The sequence below is a fragment of the Pelobates fuscus genome, chromosome 8 (genome assembly GCF_036172605.1).
Source record: "Pelobates fuscus isolate aPelFus1 chromosome 8, aPelFus1.pri, whole genome shotgun sequence".
NCBI classification, from domain to species: domain Eukaryota; kingdom Metazoa; phylum Chordata; class Amphibia; order Anura; family Pelobatidae; genus Pelobates; species Pelobates fuscus.
This window is the reverse complement of record NC_086324.1, coordinates 168657980-168682294: the sequence shown is the minus strand read 5'-3', so window position 1 is coordinate 168682294 and position 24315 is coordinate 168657980. Positions and strand designations below refer to the sequence as shown.

At 43.4% G+C, this 24315-nt stretch overlaps 1 protein-coding gene across 1 annotated transcript in view; it reads right to left on the bottom strand.

Annotated features, from left to right (window-relative positions):
* PPL (periplakin) overlaps positions 1-24315 on the bottom strand; it is a 58798-nt gene that overhangs the window by 8742 nt on the left and 25741 nt on the right. The window contains exons 2-14 of the mRNA XM_063430745.1: positions 22013-22112; positions 16233-16387; positions 14014-14137; positions 12610-12735; positions 12467-12508; positions 11535-11696; positions 9873-9980; positions 8345-8440; positions 7265-7387; positions 5468-5614; positions 4041-4192; positions 2626-2723; positions 800-966 (exon numbers count right to left, since the gene is read on the bottom strand). Coding sequence (XP_063286815.1) covers positions 800-966; positions 2626-2723; positions 4041-4192; positions 5468-5614; positions 7265-7387; positions 8345-8440; positions 9873-9980; positions 11535-11696; positions 12467-12508; positions 12610-12735; positions 14014-14137; positions 16233-16387; positions 22013-22112 — 1600 coding nt within the window. The remainder of the gene's footprint in view (positions 1-799; positions 967-2625; positions 2724-4040; positions 4193-5467; positions 5615-7264; positions 7388-8344; positions 8441-9872; positions 9981-11534; positions 11697-12466; positions 12509-12609; positions 12736-14013; positions 14138-16232; positions 16388-22012; positions 22113-24315) is intronic.

Sequence of the window (24315 nt, the reverse complement as noted above, 5' to 3'; positions counted from 1 at the left end):
TGGTGTAATGAAAGTTAGTATTTCTGCTGCTTTGTGATTGGCTAAAATTAGCTACAAAAAACGTGAGACATCCCATCAGTGGACAGCACACGGCAAACCTTCCCCAATAGCAAGTCAATGGTGGACAGCGCATGCTGCCTCTCCTCAGTTTCATAATGAACACTGAAAACATTCGTTTTCAATCTGGATGGTGCCTTGTTTGTATATATCTGTATGCGTAGATATGTCAATCTTGTCTAACAGAAAACGAAAATAACTGCAGTTTACCTTTAGCAGAGGAAATCTGGTGGAAATCAGGATCATAGCTGGACTTGTAACAGGGCAATATAAAATTCAGCTCGAAGTTGGAGCTTATTGTATGAATAACAATAGCTCCCAAAGGATTCTGCGATCCTGCCAAGTTTTGCCACTCTGTTGCCAAATAGCTCATAGTTTGCGAATCTCGCAATATTTCCAACAATTATTATCTTGGCATTGCCTGTTCCTGTACTGTGGGACCCATATAATATGTACTGCTATACAAACAGCGTGAGTCATAATGAGTTTCTGTTGCCCAGATAGAATATTAAGCAGGAAACACAGGACTCCTAAAATAAAGACACTCCCTACGAGCAGAAAGCTGCTTAAATCAAACCGTGTTCATTATTTGGTGTCGTTAAACTGTTTATAGGAGATAAAAGGAAGCAAGGTAAGTTCAAATTTAAACATAGGTAGCCATATCTTAAGATATGTTTTTAAGTCTTTATGCGTGCTCTCATAGTACAAACATAAATTTATACTAATGCCGTCTGAGCGTTACCTTGAGCTCCTTTAGCCTTTCCGAGCTGTCCTGCACTCCCCTGTTTTGCTCCAGCGGGGGTCGTAGTTGGAAGCTGATGCCCTTCTCTTGCCGGTCCAGGTCACTGATGACTTTGTCCATCCCTGCGAGAAGCTGACGGCCCTGGGTATCCTGGGAACTTGAAACAGCTGTGGATAATAATTGCAAGAGTTTGGCACTAGCACTTTTACCATATAATTAGAATATATTATTACATAGGCTGAGCTATACCACTTCCTGGATAATGGGGTGCATAGAAAGCTGCGGTGGGTATGGTGTAAGGTACTCTCTGAAAGATTTACCATGTGAAGCAATTCTTTATAAAGTGATAAGGGTCTATAGCAGGCATGGGGGGATGGTCAGTGCTACTCTGGATTGTCTAGAATAATCTAGAGACTTCTTTCCTGCCCATGTGTTTCTACCTAATGCTCCCAAACGGTACTATACTTTCAGTTTCTCAATAAGATGTTCAATCCTTCTGAATACGTGGTCACTCGATACAACCAGTGTCAGTATCCAAATGGCTGATGTCAGACGAGTTTTTGGATGAACAACTTCTAGATATTCCTTTGATCTCCACATTTTATGAAGCACATGGAGCCAGCTAGGACCTTTTTGCAGGGATTATATATCAAAGATTCTTCTCTAATAGCTTTCAGCCAATATAATATAACCATGTGTTTTATAGTTATATATAGTCACATTACGCACAGCCAGGAGTCTGGTTCCCTTAACCAAGCTAAACCTGAAACAAGGCCGGGCAAAGAACGGACCTATAGTCCATGTTGATCTACACCTGTGGCTGGCTGAGAATGGTAGTTTGCCCAATGTCAATTTACTTGTTGAGCAAGTTGTGGTGAATTTAGAACCGATTTGACTAAAAAGGCCAACTTGGAGAATTAGCAGAGCCATGGATATTTGTCAGGTTACTGCAATTTACTGAGTGGGTAAATGTCTTTCTCTGGCTCCCAGGGGTTGGCAAACTCTAACTCTCCAGTTCTTGCTGAACTCCAAACCCCACATTCTCTGGCTACCCATCAGACATACAGAAAGACCCAAGATGCAGTGTGTAATAAACAATCAATAATAAACGTGCACTGGACCTTAGAGTGGCCGGGCTCTACGTTTGAGAGACAGAGAATAGTTAGGGACAAGAAGGAGTCAGGGGAACCAGAAATCAGGGAAGCGAGGTACAATAGCCGATTCATGCATTAAAGAAAGGAGAATAGTCAGTATGGTCGAGATCAATAAACCAGAAATACACAGAGAGAATATAACACGCTATTGGGTACCAGATCTAGAACCACAACAGGGTAATGGCCCATGTCTTGACCACCTTTTTTTAGTATGGCTCTTTAATTTTAAAGTCATGCCCCCAAAATGGTTGAATTTGAAAGTTTTGTCGCGCCGTGACATCATCAGCGGCATGACATTCTGCATCATAAAAGGGGACAGAGCTACAGCGCCATAAACACTGAGGAGAGAAGGACCATTGGAAAGGTCCCCCTCCACCTGCATGACATTCCCTGGTGGTGCCAGAGCCTGGGCTAAATAAGGAACCGTGCCACTACCTTTCATGGTGCAGGTTTGCTCCATTAGGTAAATAATTGGATGTCAAGCCTTTCTGTTTGATCCAGTCTCAAGACCCCTTTATGTCAAGGGTAGCGAACAGGTCCACCCTCAATTTTACAGCCCATGGCAGAAAAGCAAAGTATTATTGGAATTGTAGTTCTACTTAAGTTGGGGATGTTACTGTTGGCCACCATGCTCTGTCTCACCCAGTTTGTGCCCCAGTTATCCCAACATACCCTTGTTGGATTCTCTCTTCAGGTCGTCGTAACGCTGGAGCAATGCACCCCGGTCTTTGACGGCTTTCTGCTTTGTGGCTCGGTATTGGTTGCCGATGCTGTCAGAATAATGAGAATTAGTAAAGGTTTGGTTAATAGAAAAAATTGTTAAGGTGGATGCTATGAGGCATCATATCAGCATTTAGAACTGGAATTAGAGAGAGTGGTTAGAGGAGATATAACGGGGATGTAAATTTATGGAATGACTGCCACAGAGGGATAAATCAGATAATTAAAGAGGAACTAGAGGGATTCGTTATGGAAGCAGTTAGCAAAAACCTATAACATACAGGATAAATATATAAATATAAGGGGGGAAATACAGAGATTGAGTACAGGAACTTATAGGTGAGCATATTGAGTAGAGAATAGAGATCATATTAGAGAAAGGTCTATAGAGACTGAGAACAGGAATGATTAGAGGAAGGTCTATTGAGACTGAGTACAGGAATGATTAGAGGAAGGTCTATAGAGACTGAGAACAGGAATGATTAGAGGAAGGTCTATTGAGACTGTGTACAGGAATGATCACAGGAAGGTCTATAGAGACTGAGAACAGGAATGATTAGAGGAAGGTCTATAGAGACTGAGTACAGGAATGATTTGAGGAAGGTCAATTGAGTGAGTAAAGGAATGATTAGATGAAGGTCAATTTAGACTGAGTACAGGAATGATTAGAGGAAGGTCTATTGAGACTGAGTACAGGAATGATTAGAGGAAGGTCTATAGAGACTGAGTACAGGAATGATTAGAGGAAGGTCAATTGGGACTGAGTACAGAAATGATTAGAGGAAGGTCTATATAGACTGAGTACAGGAATGATTAGAGGAAGGTCTATTGAGACTGAGAACAGGAATGATTAGAGGAAGGTCTATAGAGACTGAGTAAAGGAATGATTAGAGGAAGGTCTATATAGACTAAGTACAGGAATGATTAGAGGAAGGTCTATAGAGACTGAGAACAGGAATGATTAGAGGAAGGTCTATAGAGACTGAGTAAAGGAATGATTAGAGGAAGGTCTATATAGACTGAGTACAGGAATGATTAGAGGAAGGTCAATTGAGACTGAGTACAGGAATGATTAGAGGATGGTCAATTGAGACTGAGTACAGGAATGATTAGAGGAAGGCCAATTGAGACTGAGTACAGGAATGATTAGAGGAAGGTCAATTGAGACTGAGTAAAGGAATGATTAGAGGAAGGTCAATTGAGACTGAGTACAGGAATTATTAGAGGAAGGTCTATTGAGACTGAGTACAGAAATGATTAGAGGAAGGTCTATAGAGACTGAGTACAGGAATGGTCACAGGAAGGTTTACATAGACCAAATACAGGAATGATTAGAGGAATGTCCATATAAACTAGTAGCCATTTACCTGTCTCCAAGGGCGATGGCCTCAGGGTCTGTTGGGGGAATCATGAAACAAACACCAGGAGCAACCAATTTCTTTCCATGGCTGTCTATCACCTCCCACTTCTCTCCTTTATTGGACTTCAGAGTGTAGTTTGAGCTGCGAGTTATCTCACCCTGCAGAGCATACAGCACATTTAATGGACACACCACGGAGAGCATGCAGCACACTGAGAGGACACACCACGGAGAGCATGCAGCACGCAGAGAGGACACGCTATGTGCAAAGCATGCAGCACACTGAGAGAACACACCATGCAGAGCATACAGCACGCAGAGAGGATACACTATGTGCAAAGCATGCAGCACGCAGAGAGGACACGCTATGTACAAAGCATGCAGCACGCAGAGAGGACACACCATGTGCAAAGCATGCAGCACGCAGAGAGGACACGCTATGTGCAAAGCATGCAGCACGCAGAGAGGACACGCTATGTGCAAAGCATGCAGCACGCAGAGAGGACACACCATGTGCAAAGCATGCAGCACGCAGAGAGGACACGCTATGTGCAAAGCATGCAGCACGCAGAGAGGACACGCTATGTGCAAAGCATGCAGCACGCAGAGATGACACACTATGTGCAAAGCATGCAGCACGCAGAGAGGACACGCTATGTGCAAAGCATGCAGCACGCAGAGAGGACATGCTATGTGCGGAGCATGCAGCACGCAGAGAGGACACACTATGTGCAAAGCATGCAGCACGCAGAGATGACACACTATGTGCAAAGCATGCAGCACGCAGAGAGGACACGCTATGTGCAAAGCATGCAGCACGCAAAGAGGACATGCTATGTGCGGAGCATGCAGCACGCAGAGAGGAGACGCTATGTGCAAAGCATGCAGCACGCAGAGAGGACACACCATGTGCAAAGCATGCAGCACGCAGAGAGGACACACCATGTGCAAAGCATGCAGCACGCAGAGAGGACACACCATGTGCAAAGCATGCAGCACGCAGAGAGGACACGCTATGTGCAGAGCATGCAGCACGCAGAGAGGACACACCATGTGCAGAGCATGCAGCACACAGAGAGGACACATTATGTGCAAAGCATGCAGCACGCAGAGAGGACACGCTATGTGCAAAGCATGCAGCACGCAGAGAGGACACGCTATGTGCAAAGCATGCAGCACGCAGAGAGGACACGCTATGTGCAAAGCATGCAGCACGCAGAGAGGACACGCTATGTGCAAAGCATGCAGCACGCAGAGAGGACACGCTATGTGCAGAGCATGCAGCACACAGAGAGGACTCACTATGTGCAGAGCATGCAGCACGCAGAGAGGACACGCTATGTGCAGAGCATGCGGCACGCAGAGAGGACACACCATGTGCAGAGCATGCAGCGCACTGAGAGGACACACTATCACACATACTGTATACTGTACCTCATCAGAGACAAAGTCGCACAGAGCCTCAACTGGGATGGGTTTCAGTGGGGTCTCCCTGCGGAATTTGAGAGGAGCAACCTGATGACTGCGCTTTTGTAAGGAAGATACAACATCTTCGTACTTGTCCAGTGCCTTCTCCTGGTCCTATCAGAAGGGAGAGAAAGAGGGGAGAGGGGAGCTCATTACTAAAATGTTTTTATTGCATAAAATGATCTACTAATATAAATATAGCACGTCTTTCCATATCATACTACAGTCCAGGTAGGCAACCTTCCACACTCCAGATGTTGTGGCCTACATCTCCCATAATGCCCTTATAGCCATATTGCTGGCAAAGCATCAGGGGAGATGTAGTTCACTACAACTGGTTGCCACCCACCGTTATAGTTTGTTAAATGTTTAATGTTAACGTTAGCGAATTAATACCAATTCTGTATTAACCACCTATAGAAAAAACAGGTTTATTTAACAAACTTAAAATTCTAGCAAATTACGGCCTCAGTTTAATATTGCTGGAAAAGTTTTCCAAATGATTGGATATTTTTGGATAAAATCTTAAAAGGATTTAATATTATAAAAAATATTAAAATGTTGTAATAGTTTGATATTTTTTTAAAACATGGACAGATTTTCTTATAGAGATTATATTTTTGATATTTTAATATGTTAATTTTTTTTTAAAGTTTATCAATAAATCTTGAATCATTAAATCATATCCAACAATATTAAAATGATACACACACAAACAAGTATATCCCAAAGAAACTGCTCAAAACACCAGTGAGGTATCCCCTTCACCTTCACAAATACAATAATAATATACAAAAAATAGGTGGAGCGGTGTTTAATATTAAAATGAGGCCACAAATCGGAATGTAGCCCCATGTAGCCAAAAGCGCAGCTTAAGCGGAACAGGGCCTTGACAGGGGTTAGGAGGCGGGCTTAGGAGGAACAGACAGGACAGGTGGGTTGTGGGATCTGGGGGTTTGGCTATTTAAATAAGGAGCCATTTTGTAATGTGCACTTTTAATTTCCTACCCGGTGTAGTTTGTCCCGCCCACCCTCCCTATATTTATGCTTAGAAAGGGGGTTATCCTGTTTTTTCACAGCGGCGGGATAGGGAGCTGAGAGAGAGGACATAGGCTCCCTATGAGGAACATGAGGAACATGGATAATTGTGGTCAATGGTGGTTTCGAGTCCTGGAGGTGGCTCAGAACCTGGTGGGGCAGGGGTATCCGGTTATACCCCTGCCGTGGTTACTTATGGTTGGCACTTATTCGGTTCAAGTTGGAGAGGTTGGAAACTGTCATTATATATTTGTATTAGTTATGTTGGGGTCATTGCCCTTTATTAAAAAGAAGGATACGGATGTGAGGGGCGGAAGGTGGGGGCAATGACCCATGTTTATATGTAAATTTATTGCTATCATTATTATGATTGTTATTATTAAGCAGTATTATCGTTATATTATTATATTTGTTTAATAAAGCTGTGGACACATTTTCCCATATACCATAGTGTCAGTGTGTTATTGGGTTAGGTACGTGGGGGGTTTTGTCCAAGGTTCCGACAGCTCATATGGCGACTATACACCGGTCATGACACAACGGAGACTAAAATAGATGATTCGGAGGAATTCTCCAACTCCCATCGTCACAGCTGGTTATTAGAGCCTCCGTTTTTACCACTCTGATTTTGTTTGTTTTACTTCTGAGTTTAGTGGATACCTGGATGACATCTTAGAGCAGATCTTTACATTTCAGACACTCTGCCTGATCCGATCCATGGCTTACCTCGAGCTCTCGCAGCTGGGCTTCAATTTGATATTTATCCTTAAAGTCTGGGCTGTACTTATGGTCCAAATCTGTGTCCACCTTCTTCAGGAGTTCCTGGGAGTCTTTGGCGTCTCTGTAGAACTGTAACAGTGAAAGAAGAATGTGTTTTGGGAGAAATCTTTAAAGTGGGAATGGTTGTGAATTTGACATTATAGACCAAAGGAGCCAAATTGTAAAAATGATCCAAGACAACTATGTTTTGGCTATTTTAGTCTATAAATCAGAATTTACTTTGAAATCCCAATCCATTACAAACCACAGAACTTGTGATGCCCTGTTACTGCAAGCCTAGTTACAATGCTTTGATAATTAAAGCAATGGTTACATAGTTCTGTTATTCAAAGCCTAGTTGCGATGCTCTGCTAATTAAAGTAATGGTTGTGATGCTCTGTTATTCGAAGCCTAGTTGCGATGCTCTGCTAACTAAAAGGAACACTATAGTCACCTAAATTACGTTTGCTAAATAAAGCAGTTTTAGTGTATAGATCATTCCCCTGCAATTTCACTGCTCAATTCACTGTCATTTAGGAGTTAAATTACTTTGTTTCTGTTTATGCAGCCCTAGCCACACCTCCCCTGGCTATGATTGACAGACCCTGCATGAAAAAAAAACTGGTTTCACTTTCAAACAGATGTAATTTACCTTAAATAATTGTATCTCAATCTCTAAATTGAACTTTAATCACATACAGGAGGCTCTTGCAGGGTCTAGCAAGCTATTAACATAGCAGGGGATAAGAAAATCTTAATTAAACAGAACTTGCAATAAAGAAAGCCTTAATAGGACTCTCTTTACAGGAAGTGTTTATGGAAGGCTGTGCAAGTCACATGCAGGGAGGTGTGACTAGGGTTCATAAACAAAGGGATTTAACTCCTAAATGGCAGAGGATTGAGCAGTGAGGCTGCAGGGGTATGTTCTATACACCAAAACTGCTTCATTAAGCTAAAGTTGTTCAGGTGACTATAGTGTCTTAAAGCAATGGTTGCAATACTCTGTTATTGCATGGCTGCGTAGTTGTGCATGCGCAGTCTCCTCACCTGGTGGTAATCCTCCATGTACTTTAGATGGCTCTCCTCACAGATTAAGAGGTTGAGATATTCCTTCCAATCAGCGTGGACAGCATCCATGTGAGCCTGACACAGGGAATAATAAGCACATTACGTAAGCTCTTCATGCATTATTCTACAGGATCCATCTCCATATCATCTGCTCCCAGAATCCCTGAACCCACCTCTCCTCCGACCACCAAACCACCGTCATCTCATCCCCAAACCTTTCTCTTTACTTTAGAAAAACATGTTGATATCTCTTCATCACTTCACTAGCCATCAATCACAATTTCAACAGAATTTTGTTACTTTAATTAAATTTTACTTTAAGTGCATTTTTATTTTTGATCATTGCTAATTAGTTAAGGAATCCCACTTCCTCTGGCCTTTCTTAGTGGGGAGATGGTATGTACGTCCCTGGTGGTCTAACAAGAGAGCTGGGGTGAGTAACGTGCGCAGTACAGACCTCGATACCAGCGGCTCCCAATCCAGTCCTCAAAGCACAACAATCCATGTTTTGTCAACATCCTCATTGGAAGAGAACAGGAAGATGTCTAAATCCTGCAGCTATAATATATATTTATATTTACTCCACAATGCTTAGTGAAGTAAATGGCAAATATATTTTGAGGGTAAATGTACTAATCAGCCTCAATGAACAAATAACTGTAAAAATGAACGGGGGGAGGGGGGATCGCTATTAAAATGTTACGTCTTATTTTTATTTTTTGTGCCTTAACTGTTTGAAACAGGGAGAGACCGACTGCAAAATATTTATAATTTCCAAATACATTGTGCAGTTTTTATAAATTCACCGACAACGAGATATTTGATTAGTAAATGTCCACCAGTGCTTAAGGCAAAACAAAGAGTAATTATTTATTGATGTCTACTTTTTTGCACTATATTAGTATGTCTCCCCCTTACTCCAAGATATTATATTCCTGCTTTTTGCTTCATTTAGCCAACGGCATTGTAAAAAAGTCTGCGCTGGATATATCACAGAGCTCCACAATCCCTTGAATTGTAACAGGGATAGAAGATATGGGATAAAATCCGAAAAAAAGATCCCACCATCACGAAGGCCGACTCATGCATTGAGATGAATTCAAGATGGCCGTCTAATGCACTGAGAGGAATTCAAGATAGTCGTCTCATACACTGAGGTGAATTCAAGATGGTCGTCTCATACACTGAGGTGATTTCAAGATGGCCGTTCAAGATGGTCGTTCAAGATGGCCATCTTATACACTGAGGTGACTTCAAGATGACCATCGCATACACTGAGGTGAATTCAAGATGGACGTCTCATGCACTGAGGTGAATTCAAGATGGCCGTCTCACGCACTGAGGTGAATTCAAGGTGGCCGTTCAAGATGGCCGTCTCATACACTGAGGTGAATTCAAGATGGCCGTCTCATACACTGAGGTGAATTCAAGATGGCCGTCTCATGCACAGGAGAGAATTTAAGATGATTGACTCAAGCAGTGGCATATCTGTGCCATGTTGAATTACCTCTATAGGGATTTTCCCTGGGTGTCCAGATGCCAAGAGCTTATCTCCCTCCTCCTGTAGTTTGTTGATCTCTTGTTCCTTGGCTTCCAAGCTTCGTTGAATGAAATTCTGTGGAAAATAAAAATTATTTTACCCAATGTATGAAGCGTATTGAGTTGTATGGAGGGGATAACCCCCTGAACAATCAAGTAACAGGAAAGGATTGGCCATTTTCACTACTTGCAGTCAGTAATGCAAAAGACAACTTTTTTATTAAAATAATAATGTCATTTTCACATCCTACAGGAAACACTAGCAAAAAAGAAATGCCAATTCCCGTGTCACATATTTGCTCAGTCAAATTTTCCAGATAGTTTTGGCTAAAAATCAAAGATACACACTAAAAATGGTACAAAATTCCCACAAACTGAAAACAATAGGTTCCTCCCGCCTTACTGACCAGCGTCAGGGAATACAGAGTGGGGCTTATTACCTAAACTGGGGGTTGTGGAGAAATTGAGGGGGAGGTAGATGTCGGGCCACAGAAGCTGAAAAAATAGACAAACTGTACATTTTCCAGCTTGGTTTACTAAATTATTCACGAAACAGCGAAATACAATGATTTGACAAAGTGTCTAGTAATAAGATCCTTAAACATATGCTCTAGTAAAGGGATACACTAACCCTTAAAACAACTTTAGCTTAATGAAGCAGTTTTAGTTAAATCTCTTTTGTTTCTGTTTATGCAGCCCTAACCACATCTCTCACACAGCATTACAAAAAAATTGCTTCATTTTTAATCAGGTCTTGCAGCACAGTGTGTTTTATTAAGAAGTTTTTGTTTTGTTTTGTTTTTTAATCTCTGCTGTGTTTGAACCTAAATTACACAAAAGAGAATGTTGCAGGTTAAGCTGGCATTTAGCAGACCAGGTGAAAGTAAATTCTAAATAAAACACATTGTGCAATAAAGGAAACTAAGCAATGTATAGGGAGGCTGTGTGAGTCTAAGCCAGCAGAGATGAGACTAGGACTGCATAAACAAAGTGATTTAACGCAGAGACAGTAGAAAACTGAACAGTGAAACTGCAGGGACACGATCTCTACACAAAAACATATTTTGGTGCATAGAGTGTCCCTTTAATGTCCCTGTCCTTAGAGCTGTAGACAAAATACTGTGGGTTTTTAAAAAACAAACACATACAGGACTGTGTCTGGCCTGTGCTTTGGTTTGTAATGTGTTTTAGATTATATAATACATGTGGTGTGATGTGCTGGGTGTTTGCATTCCCAGATCTTAATTCAAATCAATGCAAATGATCTGAATCCGGCATGAGCGGCATTAAACAAATCCCACTGCATATTACTGCTAAACATCCTGTGAATACATAGTCTGTTTTTATTACCAATTTACTAACATTGGTTTATGGATTTGTGTGTAAATCCCTCTGATTTAACGAACAAGCTTTTATTTTGCTGTTTTGTTGCAAGTGATGAATGATGCATACATGTGGCCGAAGTACTTGTTAATACAGGAATCGTTCACTAAACTATGAATTATAGTGGAAACGCATTGCAAAATCCAGGCTAAAATAGTCGAGTTGTAACGACTGCTGAACATTTTTCCAAATCAACAATTTTTGCCTACATTTTTCAATTGAATTTTTTTTTACTTTGATGCCGCACCTCATACTGTCGCCTGCGGCTGATGTAGTCCGTATTGCGATCGCTCCAGTCATATTCCATTCTTTCTTTCTCCTGCTGGTCCAGCCAGTATAGCTCGTTGGTGCAGCGCTGCATGTAATCCTGCAGGGTGTTCAGGTCCCTCTGACGCTTCTGGGATGCAGCCTGGTAATGGTAGGGGAAAGGTGGAGACAATGGGTATATAGAGCTGCATCAAGTATCGTAGGACACTGCCAGATGATAATAACAATTGTTTATATAGCGCCAACATATTGTGCAGCGCTGTGTTGGGCAAATCTGTAACTCACTAACATGAGTATGTATGGTTGTCTATTGCTCTGCTACATGAGTATTTGGAGCTGTCTGTTACTCTGATAATGTGAGTATTTGGAGCTGTCTGTTACTCTGATAATGTGAGTATTTGAGCCGTCTGTTGCTCTGATAATGTGAGTATTTGAGCCGTCTGTTGCTCTGATAATGTGAGTATTTGAGCCGTCTGTTACTCTGATAATGTGAGTATTTAAGCCGTCTGTTACTCTGATTATGGGAGTATTTGAGCCGTCTGTTACTCTGATTATGGGAGTATTTGAGCCGTCTGTTACTCTGATAATGGGAGTATTTGGGGATCTTTGTTACTCTGATAATGTGAGTGTTTGGGGCTGTCTGTTTCTGTGATAATGTAAGTATTTTGGGCTGTCTGTTTCTCTGATTTTGCAAGTGTTTGGGGCTTTCTGTTACTCTGATAATGTGAGTATTTGGGGGTGTCTGTTACTCAGATAGTGTGCTTGTTTGGGCTGTCTGTTACTTTGATAATGTGAGTATTTGGGGGTGTCTGTTACTCAGATAGTGTGCTTGTTTGGGCTGTCTGTTACTCTGATAATATGAGGTTTTTGGAGCTTTCTGTAGTATTCGGGGCAGTATCTGGATCTACTTACCAAAAGCTTCTGATATTTAACCTGCAGGGTGCTCACATACTCCTGAAAAACAAGCAAAATAATTCCATCATTGAGAAATAAAACCACATAGATTCAGTGAGATTAATATCTATGAATAAAACTGTCTTTTGGGGTCTCCTGACCTTGTCGGGGTCTTTGTTCACTTGGTCTCCGATGGCTTTGACCTGATTGTGGAATATATTGTGCTCCTCAATCTGCTTCTCCAAATTTGGCAAATCCGTGGCAAATCCCTGACCACTGACCAAATCCTGCAGAGATAATTAGGGCACATTGCATTTATACAAGCAGACCACTTACTAAATCACACCAGAGATATCACAATCTACACAGTCATAAAGGTTATCACATATTGATGCAGAGCATTCTGCAATATGTACATATCTACACTCAGTGGCTACTGTGCTGGTTACACCTCTTTGTTAATATAAATGCAGTCAGAGTCATGTGTCTACAACTCAACTATTAAAGGCACACCATTGTCACCAAAACAACTTTTGCTTAATTAAGCAGTTTATGGATTATGCCTCTGAAGTCTCACTGCTCAATTCTCTGCCAATTAGGAGTTAAATCACTTTTGTTTCTGTTTACACATCCCTAGCCACTCCTCCCCTGGCTGGGACTGACACAGCCTGAATAAAAACAAAATGGTTTCATTTTCAATCAGCTGTTAACTTGCTTTAAAAGTTTTTGTTTCCTGCTCCGTAAACTGAACTTTAATTACATACAGGAGCCTCCTGCAAGGTCTAGCAAGTTATTAACATAGCAGGAGATAAGCCATTCTAAGTTAAACAGAACTTGCAATAAAGGAAGTATAAACATTAGACGACTCCTTACAGAAAGTGTTTAGGAAGACTGTGTAAGTCACATAATGGCAGAGAATTGATCATGCAGGAGCATGATCCATATACCAACATTCCATTATTAAGCTAAAGTTGCTTTGGTGACTATATGTCCCTTTAAGCATACAGACATGGGCTAAAGAATTTAGGTGTTTCTCAACCAATCATTAAAGAGGATCTATACTAAGATGACTTTACTGTGAATATTGGTGCAAGATGTGGTGTTTCTAACATCTCAAAATAACCAAACAGGAAGCTGACAGGCTATAGCGGTAGAAGACCATGCTGGGTTTAATTCCTGTCCGCTAAAAACAGAGAGCTGATTCTACAGCTGGAATTTGATCTCCACAACTCTCATCAAAACATCTGTATTATTTGGCTTAATCCTTTGAGGTCAGGACACACAAAACCAACATGGAATGCTTCCACTAGGATAGTGATCTACGTTCCTCAGACTCTTGTAGAGGCCATCGTAGATCCTACCTGATATTAGAAATGGGTACCGAACAAAGTGGTCACAGACTTATTATTAAAAGTTCTCACATCCTGGTGTAACTTTAAATATTTAAACTTAGATAAGAGTTCTAGAATTTCCCCAAGTATCACTCATACTGGAATGAACATTACTTGTGCCTTGTTTGTGATAGGTAGTATAAATTACATGGGTTCTCTAAGAGGTCCTCCTACCATGTTGTCATCAATCAGTTTACTCCAGTTGACTTTGGGAGCCTGTCCTGATGGCACCGAATGGTTATAAATTTGCTCGTGCTTCTGTCTCTGACTTGCAAGACGTCCCTTCAGCTGCCGGATGCTGAAAAGAAGAAGATTTAGAATTCACACTCTGGATCACTACAGCCACCTTCTCTGCTCTTGGTATCTGCCGAAGCTAGTCACTGTCAGTAAGGGGACCAAGAGAAGTTATCCCTGCGAGTGGTGTGTCTGAGGTGTGGGAGTGGACTTGGCCCTGGAATTGAGTCACAAAAAATATAAAATGGTGTGTAATGGGAGTTGTGTGTGTAAGTGTATGAATATGATGGGACATAACTGTAATGTGTAATGTGTGTGGCGAGTGCCTGTGATTGTGTGGGGAGGCTGTTTGTGTTTTGTGGGGGTCACCCTTTTTAAAAAAAATAATAATGTTAAAAAGTGTGAGAGCACCCACCAAGGCTCACAGGAGTAAACACCGCCAAGACACGTGAAACAACCTGGTGCTGCTCATAGACCCCCCCACTAGAGGTGGTAATTTACCCAGAGTAGTTTAGCAAGCCAGAAAGCCACCCCACTGTACAGCTGTTAAACTAGAGACTCAAAGCGTATTTAGGAGAGTGACAGGGAGACGGCCACTAGGGCCTGGTCACCAGCAATCCATCACCCCCAGGTAAACACGGGGCACACCCTCCCCCTGGGCCGCACCTTCTGTGGGTGTAGATGTTGTTAGTGCTCCCTACGGCCCTGGGTGCCACCATTGATCATAGAGATTCAACAACCAAGAGGGAGCGCAGCCAGTGACTTGCACCCACCAGAGGTACAGAAAATACTATCCATCTCTGCACCGGTGGCCATGGGGCCTGATCTCCCACTAGCACATGGATCCAAAGAGCTTCCCCTGTGCCCCCTCCAGAGCAGTCCCTGGTGAATTGGTTACGATTGTTAATTCGTTATTATTTACAAATAGAAATTCTGGGATAAAATTCTAAACATTGAGAAATCGCCATGGAAACCAATGGAATGTTCTTAGTTCTTGCTTCTCTTCCAGAATATTACCACATAGTCCCACATAGTGCCACATAGTCCCACATAGTGCCACATAGTCCAACATAGTCCAACATAGTCCCACATAGTCCAACATAGTCCAACATAGTCCAACATAGTCCCACATAGTCCCACATAGTGCCACATAGTCCAACATAGTCCAACATAGTCCCACATAGTCCCACATAGTCCAACATAGTCCCACATAGTCCCACATAGTCCAACATGGTCCCACATAGTCCAACATGGTCCCACATAGTCCAACATGGTCCCACATAGTCCAACATGGTCCCACATAGTGCCACATAGTCCCACATAGTGCCACATAGTCCCACATAGTGCCACATAGTCCCACATAGTCCCACATAGTCCCACATAGTGCTTTTGTGGTTGTTTTGGGAAGGTACAATAATCAGCACTGACAGTGCTTAACGGAAAATAGAAAGAACTCTGAATGCTCTCTGCCAGTCCGGCTTCACCACCTGCTACAGATCGAGTGTCACCGTACCGGCTATTTTTATAAGCAGGATTTATCGTGGTCTTTGCTATCCCCTTTCTTTATAGTGTTCTTCACCATTCCTCTTAGTCACAATAAATATTAATGTAACAAAATGCATAATGCAGCGACGGTGAGAACAATCCCTCCTGTGCCAAAATGTATTAACCAATTCTTCTAACATCTGGCTAAGACTTGAACATTTAATCTGCTTTGATAACGGGACTCCAAGAGCATCAGAGTGTTATGAATTGACAAAGAATTTACCAAATTTATGGCAGAGATTCTGAATTGAAAAAAAAAATCCAATCTGACTATTTTTTCAGCGTTTTCAGCCAACATTTTGTTTAGTTCAACTTTTGTTTCATCACAATTCACCATTTACCGGGTTATTTACTACAGTGATATTTCAAAGTGATTTTCAACTTTAAGGCCATAATAGCTTAGCTAGAATATTCCCTTTAAATCGGCTATGCTGTCAGTTCGACTAATCTGTCCTTAAATTTGAAATTCACTTTGAATTTACGTTCAGTTCTCACCTTAGCGAATAATCCTGCTAGTGTATCATATTGAGTGAGTTTCCTCTGCATTTTTAAAATACAAAAATATAGAAAATCAAAATAACTGCAATTCATTAAAAAAAACAAGCGATTCTTACTCCTCCGTTATCATCTCTGCTTGCGGGTGATTCAGCTGCCGCGCCAGAACTGCGTCCGTCTCAAGGACCACTAACAGTTTTTCGGAGTCCAAAATATTTGATGAAGTTGCGTCCCTATACATCACTGGCTGAGAGGCAACTAACTTATCCACATCCTACGAAGAAATAGAAAGAAAAAGGTACATATTCAGGTTTCTACGTGCTCAGAGATAATTTTAAAATATTTAACCAGGAACAATACAGTTCGCTTGTCATTAGTTTCCAAGTGCATCCAATTACTTGGAGTAGATAACGTGGTATAAGGATGAGCGTAAGACAGGTAAGACAAGCTTGTTGGGGTTGTTTGTTACTGTTTGGAATGTTTTGTTTTAGAATTCAGTCATGTGCATCCAAATACAAACTGCTTTTTAGATTAAGTGAGCCATGAACATAGGGGATGCGGGAAATATTTACAATAAAAACAACAATATAATCGAAAAACGTGAAAACAATACATTTCCAAAAGAAACAAAAAAATATATATATATTTTTAAGTATTTTAGTAGGGAAATATTTAGTTGTTGGCTTAAGCTGGAATTTTAATTAATTTGACTCCACCTAATTCGTACAAAAAATAAATTTAATGGCTTCAATATTATTCAGAAAAAAAGACTATAAAACACTTTTCTCTATGCTGCCATGCATCGGTGAAGGATATGCAAGTGCTGCAGAGGTAAGTGTTTTTTTAAGGAACCATGGAAAGAAGGATTCTGGGTAAGGCTGCCCTTTAATGTATAAATAAATTAATGCTACAAACGGCAGGCAACACTTTTCATGCAACACCCATCCGCACGTAGAAGTGTCCATGAAAACCCATCTGGTCAAAACAGACAAAGCCATTTTCACAATTAAACCCAGACAGGGCTATTACCTAATGTGAAAATTGCTGGGAATTCAAATAGAATTTTAAGTATGAAGACAAAATAGCCGATCTGAAAACAGAACTGACTTGGAGAATTTTTCCAATTAGATTTCTTTGGCTTTAATTTTGAAATTTACTTTGCCAAAACCCAGTGTGACTCACTACTTTATGCTGAAAACACTTTGTGGGTGTGGATTTCGAAAAAAAAAATAAGACATTTTGTTTATTTATTTGGCAACACAAGCTATTAAATAAACAAAATACATTTTAATATGGTAAAAATTAGAATAAAAAATGCCATAAATATGATCTCTATTTGGGAACTCTAAATTATCTAATTAAAAGCAGTACTCACCGTAAAGGCATCACTAGTAGTTAAAGGAAGAGTACCTTTTTTTAATTTGAGAAAGTTAGACAAATGTAGATTACAGGGTTCAAGTAATTGTCATTGAAAACACATGGGATAAAAGCAATCCACATGCAATAAGAAGAGAATGAGAAGACTGTGTATGCCCTGGGTGTTATTCTATTCCAACTCAATGGTCCTCAATTTATTGACTTGGAAATACTTGTTCTAGAAATCGAGCAGTTGGGGTACTAACCACTGAGCTATCTCACATGGAAACATAATGGGAATTCTTAAGTAAAACAAAAGACTTTCATTGTGAAATAAAAATACATAAATGGCAACATAACAGCCAGTCCAATGGAAACAAGGATATTTATTCAATAAACACTGCATTGGAGTAAATGTAAAAGCAGATTGCAAACCCAGGATAAAATAACTAAAAACTAGTTAAAAGGTGGCTATACCTGAGATGGCGATTTTTTTCCCAAATCTGTATCTTTTTCCTAAATTTTGCAATTTGTTTTTCAGTTGATTACAATTCAACATTTCTTAATATGAATGAGGTTAAGTAATAGGATCTGGAGAGCCATACGGAAAGTGTATCATCAATCCCAATAATCCGAATAGACACAAAGTTTAACACACTCCAGATCTTGGGCCAATTCCCGGACCAGACCATAGTGAGACGATAAGACATTTGAGATCGGGATCAATAAAGTCAGAAAGAAAACCCAGTAGTGAAATAAAAAATGTTGTAAAAAATATACGAAATGTTCTCTAAGCTCAACCAATCCTCCTACACAAGTTTGATGAACGAGTCGGACAAGTAAAATGACTGAGTGTAATAATTCTCCAGGCAGAATCTGTAGAATCTAGTGTGCACAACCTGCACTGACACCTGCTATAGGGACAGTGTTTAGGGATTCACCACGTGCCAATCAGAACCTGTGGAAGAATCCAATGGCTTATATTAACAATGTCACCGGCTACACTCCGCACAGTGTTCCTCGGGGAACATTGGCAATAAGAGAAAATAAAGTAAAACATGTCTGTGTCGGCATTTCATGAAATGGACACTCTTAGTGTGAAACAGCTCGTAAAACAGTTTGACAGATCACCATCATTCGGCACCCGGGAACTCCTACAGTGGTTATGGTATCTAGATTGTCATTTTAATTATATCGAAGTAAAAAAAACATGGTACCCTGAGACTGGAGTTAAAGCCCCGATACACAGAGACTAGAGTTAAAGCCCCAGTACCCTGAGACTGGAGTTAAAGCCCCGGTACCCTGAGACGAGTTAAAGCCTCGGAACCCTGAGATCGGAGTAAAAGCCCCGGTACCCTGAGACTGGAGTTAAAGCCCCAGTACCCCGAGATTGGAGATAAAGCCCCGGTACCTTGAGACTGGAGTAAAAGCCCCAGTACCCTGAGATTGGAGATAAAGCCCCGGTACCCTGAGACTAGAGTTAAAGCCCCAGTACCCCGAGATTGGAGATAAAGCCCCGGTACCTTGAGACTGGAGTAAAAGCCCCAGTACCCTGAGATTGGAGATAAAGCCCCGGTACCCTGAGACTAGAGTTAAAGCCCCGGTACCCTGAGACTGGAGTTAAAGCCCCAGTACCCTGACATTGGAATAAAAGCCCCGGTACCCTGAGATTGGAGTTAAAGCCCCGGTACCCTGAGACTAGAGTTAAAGCCCCGGTACCCTGAGACTGGAGTTAAAGCCCCAGTACCCTGACATTGGAGTAAAAGCCCCGGTACCCTGACATTGGAGTAAAAGCCCCGGTACCCTGAGATTGGAGATAAAGCCCTGGTACCTTGAGACTGGAGTAAAAGCCCCGGTACCCTGAGATTGGAGTAAAAGCCCCGGTACCCTGAGATTGGAGATAAAGCCCCGGTACCTTGAGACTGGAGTAAAAGCCCCGGTACCCTGAGATTGGAGTAAAAGCCCCGGTACCCTGAGACTGGAGTAAAAGCCCCGGTACCCTGAGATTGGAGTAAAAGCCCCGGTACCCTGAGATTGGAGTAAAAGCCCTGGTACCCTGAGATTGCAGTAAAAGCCCCGGTACCCTGAGACTGGAGTAAAAGCCCCGGTACCCTGAGACTGGAGTAAAAGCCCCGGTACCCTGAGACTGGAGTAAAAGCCCGGTACCCTGAGACTGAAGTTAAAGCCCCGGTACCCTGAGATTGGAGTAAAAGCCCCGGTACCCTGAGATTGGAGTAAAAGCCCCGGTACCCTGAGACTGGAGTTAAAGCCCCGGTACCCTGACATTGGAGTAAAAGCCCCGGTACCCTGTCATTGGAGTAAAAGCCCCGGTACCCTGACATTGGAGTAAAAGCCCCGGTACCCTGAGATTGGAGATAAAGCCCCGGTACCTTGAGACTGGAGTAAAAGCCCCAGTACCCTGAGATTGGAGATAAAGCCCCGGTACCCTGAGATCGGAGTAAAAGCCCCGGTACCCTGAGACTGGAGTTAAAGCCTCAGTACCCCGAGATTGGAGATAAAGCCCCGGTACCTTGAGACTGGAGTAAAAGCCCCAGTACCCTGAGATTGGAGATTAAGCCCCGGTACCCTGAGACTAGAGTTAAAGCCCCGGTACCCTGAGACTGGAGTTAAAGCCCCAGTACCCTGACATTGGAATAAAAGCCCCGGTACCCTGAGATTGGAGTTAAAGCCCCGGTACCCTGAGACTAGAGTTAAAGCCCCGGTACCCTGAGACTGGAGTTAAAGCCCCAGTACCCTGACATTGGAGTAAAAGCCCCGGTACCCTGACATTGGAGTAAAAGCCCCGGTACCCTGAGATTGGAGATAAAGCCCTGGTACCTTGAGACTGGAGTAAAAGCCCCGGTACCCTGAGATTGGAGTAAAAGCCCCGGTACCCTGACATTGGAGTAAAAGCCCCGGTACCCTAAGATTGGAGATAAAGCCCCGGTACCTTGAGACTGGAGTAAAAGCCCCGGTACCCTGAGATTTGAGTAAAAGCCCTGGTACCCTGAGATTGGAGTAAAAGCCCTGGTACCCTGAGATTGCAGTAAAAGCCCCGGTACCCTGAGACTGGAGTAAAAGCCCCGGTACCCTGAGACTGGAGTAAAAGCCCCGGTACCCTGAGACTGGAGTAAAAGCCCCGGTACCCTGAGACTGGAGTAAAAGCCCGGTACCCTGAGACTGAAGTTAAAGCCCCGGTACCCTGAGATTGGAGTAAAAGCCCCGGTACCCTGAGATTGGAGTAAAAGCCCCGGTACCCTGAGACTGGAGTTAAAGCCCCGGTACCCTGACATTGGAGTAAAAGCCCCGGTACCCTGTCATTGGAGTAAAAGCCCCGGTACCCTGACATTGGAGTAAAAGCCCCGGTACCCTGAGATTGGAGATAAAGCCCCGGTACCTTGAGACTGGAGTAAAAGCCCCGGTACCCTGAGATTGGAGTAAAAGCCCCGGTACCCTGAGATTGCAGTAAAAGCCCCGGTACCCTGACATTAGAGTAAAAGCCCCGGTACCCTGACTCTGGAGTAAAAGCCCCGGTACCCTGAGATTGGAGTAAAAGCCCCGGTACCCTGAGATTGGAGTAAAAGCCCCGGTACCCTGACATTGGAGTAAAAGCCCCGGTACCCTGAGACTGGAGTTGAAGCCCCAGTACCCTGACATTGGAGTAAAAGCCCCGGTACCCTGTCATTGGAGTAAAAGCCCCGGTACCCTGAGATTGGAGATAAAGCCCTGGTACCTTGAGACTGGAGTAAAAGCCCCGGTACCCTGAGATTGGAGTAAAAGCCCCGGTACCCTGAGATTGGAGTAAAAGCCCCGGTACCCTGAGATTGCAGTAAAAGCCCCGGTACCCTGAGACTGGAGTAAAAGCCCCGGTACCCTGACATTAGAGTAAAAGCCCCGGTACCCTAACTCTGGAGTAAAAGCCCCGGTACCCTGAGACTGGAGTAAAAGCCCCGGTACCCTGAGACTGGAGTAAAAGCCCCGGTACCCTGAGACTGAAGTAAAAGCCCCGGTACCCTGAGACTGGAGTAAAAGCCCCGGTACCCTGAGACTGGAGTAAAAGCCCCGGTACCCTGAGACTGGAGTAAAAGCCCCGGTACCCTGAGACTGGAGTAAAAGCGCCGGTACCCTGAGACTGGAGGAAAAGCCCCGGTACCCTGAGACTGGAGTAAAAGCCCCGGTACCCTGAGACTGGAGTAAAAGTGCCGGTACCCTGAGACTGGAGGAAAAGCCCCGGTACCCTGACATTGGAGTAAAAGCACCGGTACCCTGAGATTGGAGTTAAAGCCCCAGTACCCTGACATTGGAGTTAAAGCCCCAGTACCCTGACATTGGAGTTAAAGCCCCAGTACCCTGAGACTGGAGTAAAAGCACCGGTACCCTGAGTTGGAGTTAAAGCCCCGGTACCCTGAGATTAGAGTTAAAGCCTTGAGATTGCAGTAAATACCCAGAAATTCCTAGATTGGAGTAAAAGCCATGATTTCCTATGTTTGCAGATACTATCTATATCCCAGACAGCCATTGCCCCTCACAGGACAGGTCTTACCTTCTGCAGCTTGGAGTCTGTCTCCACCACATTGCGCTCCACCTGGTCGGCATTTTTCTGCAGCCTCTCGATGAGATCTGACAGCTCCTTGTTGGAGACCCTGGAAAAGGAGAGAGAAGGAATGTCAGCCAGGCATAGCATGTTCATCTCTCTGCTATCTATCGGAGGGACTCACAGCTTCTCCCACCTCACTGGTTCCCACCCCTGGGCTGGATTATCTCCAGGACCGAGCTCGGTGCCAAAGCATGGAGCGCGGACTGGCACACTGCCAGCTCATTAGCTGGTGACTCACCGCTGCCTTTTGTATGACTTTCTAAACAGCGGGTATTAATCCAGAGTGGATAAAGAGCAGCATTCTTTATACGACACGTTCCGGATCACCCACACTATTTGTCTGCTCTGTGCCCATGCCACCCTGCCATCCCTTAGTACACACAATACCTGCTTACATGACTCATCTAGCCAGCACACAAACACTGTTTGATTCCTTTTAAAACCACCAACAGGTTCCAGAGCGTTGTACAGCAGGATTATTGATGGAAACACTGGATTAAAGACTGAATGATGAGATCTCACAGACTATGCCAGTGACGGGCACCCTTGGGCACATCCCATCTTTGGAAACTACAGTTCCCACAATACATCATGGCAAAGGGCATCATGGGGAATGTAGTTTGCAAACTTTTGGAGTGTCACGATAATTCATCGCGGGTGTGGGTGATAAATCGCTCTCCAGCCAGTGAGCACATTGCTGCAATCAAGGCAGGGAAGGGGTTAACTCCCCTATGTAACATTCATAACATAAGAGGTGTGTTAGTTAACTATTTCAGTGCTGGACAGTTTTGACTGATTATTTCAATAAAACATCCTGGCGATCACATGTACACAGCACTAAACTGAGCTAAAATGAGTCATTCTCCCCTATCCGCTCCCCAGGACCAACACGTTTCCTAATCCCAGCGCTGTGCAGGTCTATTAGTGACAGATGTTCCCTCTAAGAGAGAGGGGGGTCGCTGTTTATGTAATACGTACACAACCAGTCTGCATAACAATGAGCATTAACATGTACAGTGCATTCATTAGGGGGTTATGTCTCCAGGTCCCCCTGTCAGTGTGCCCTGGGCTTACTACACCAAGATTTTATTTAAAGGGACACTGTAGTCACTATAGCGTTGTATATCTAATGCTATAATGTTCCTTTAAAGATGCCAATAAAATGACACAACTCAGCAATCTTCACCAACTGTTCTCATATGTCATACATGCAGTGTTAGAATTGAATGTTGTTGCTTCCTATTGTACAGCGCTGCGGAATATGTTGGCCATATATCAATAATTGTCATTTTGCTTTGGAAGCCAGCCAGGACAAAAGGTGACATGTAGGACATTCCTGAGACACTACCTGTGCCCAACTGCCCCATAGGGGTATATAACCCAAGCACATGTGCGTGCCAGGATGACAAGGGGCCGGAGAGCTGAGCAGAGCTCGGATCTACAATCAAATTATAAGATCTAGGGGGGCGGAGCTAGCTATCGAGCAGACAAGCCGCATGAATCCTGAGCTCCGACACCACTACGGCAAAACAACCTCAGAACCCTCTAAATCTACCTCCACAAGCCGGGGAAAGACGGAGGGGAAGCCAGTACAACATGGGGAAGCACTCACGGAAACCCCGAGGGCCGTCCACGGGACACACCCAAGATATCGGGCAACTCTTGTCCCAGGCCTGCAGACCCAAAATGGCGGACGTCTTTCAAACGATGGGGATGGAGTCACTATCCGCTTCAGAGGATGACTACCTGAGCGATGTGCTGACACAGACACCCCACAGGAAGCAACAAACCGCTCCAAAAAGGCAATCTGAACCACCATTGGCCACTAAGGACAACTTATCAGGTATGGTGACTGACCTCAAGGCCTTCTTTACTGCAGAACTAGCTGGCCTCAAGACAGAACTGAACACTCTCACAGGCCGCATGCGAGCCATGGAAGAGGTAATACCGGACTTGAGAGCACAGCACGACGCCACGGCGAAGCAAACACAAGAGCTCGTATCCACATGCTCACAACTCAACACTCGAGTGGGGCAGCTCGAAGACATGGCGAGACAAAGAAATATAAAGGTGAGGGGGATCCCGGACTCAGTGACGGCAGACGAATTGCCGCTCCTCATAAAGAGGTTGCTGCACACTGCCCTACCACCCAAACAGGCCAAAGGACTGACCTTAGTCAGCCTATTCCGCATACCAGGGCACCCAAGCAATGCCCCAGACACCGCAAGGGATGTCATCATGAGCTTTAA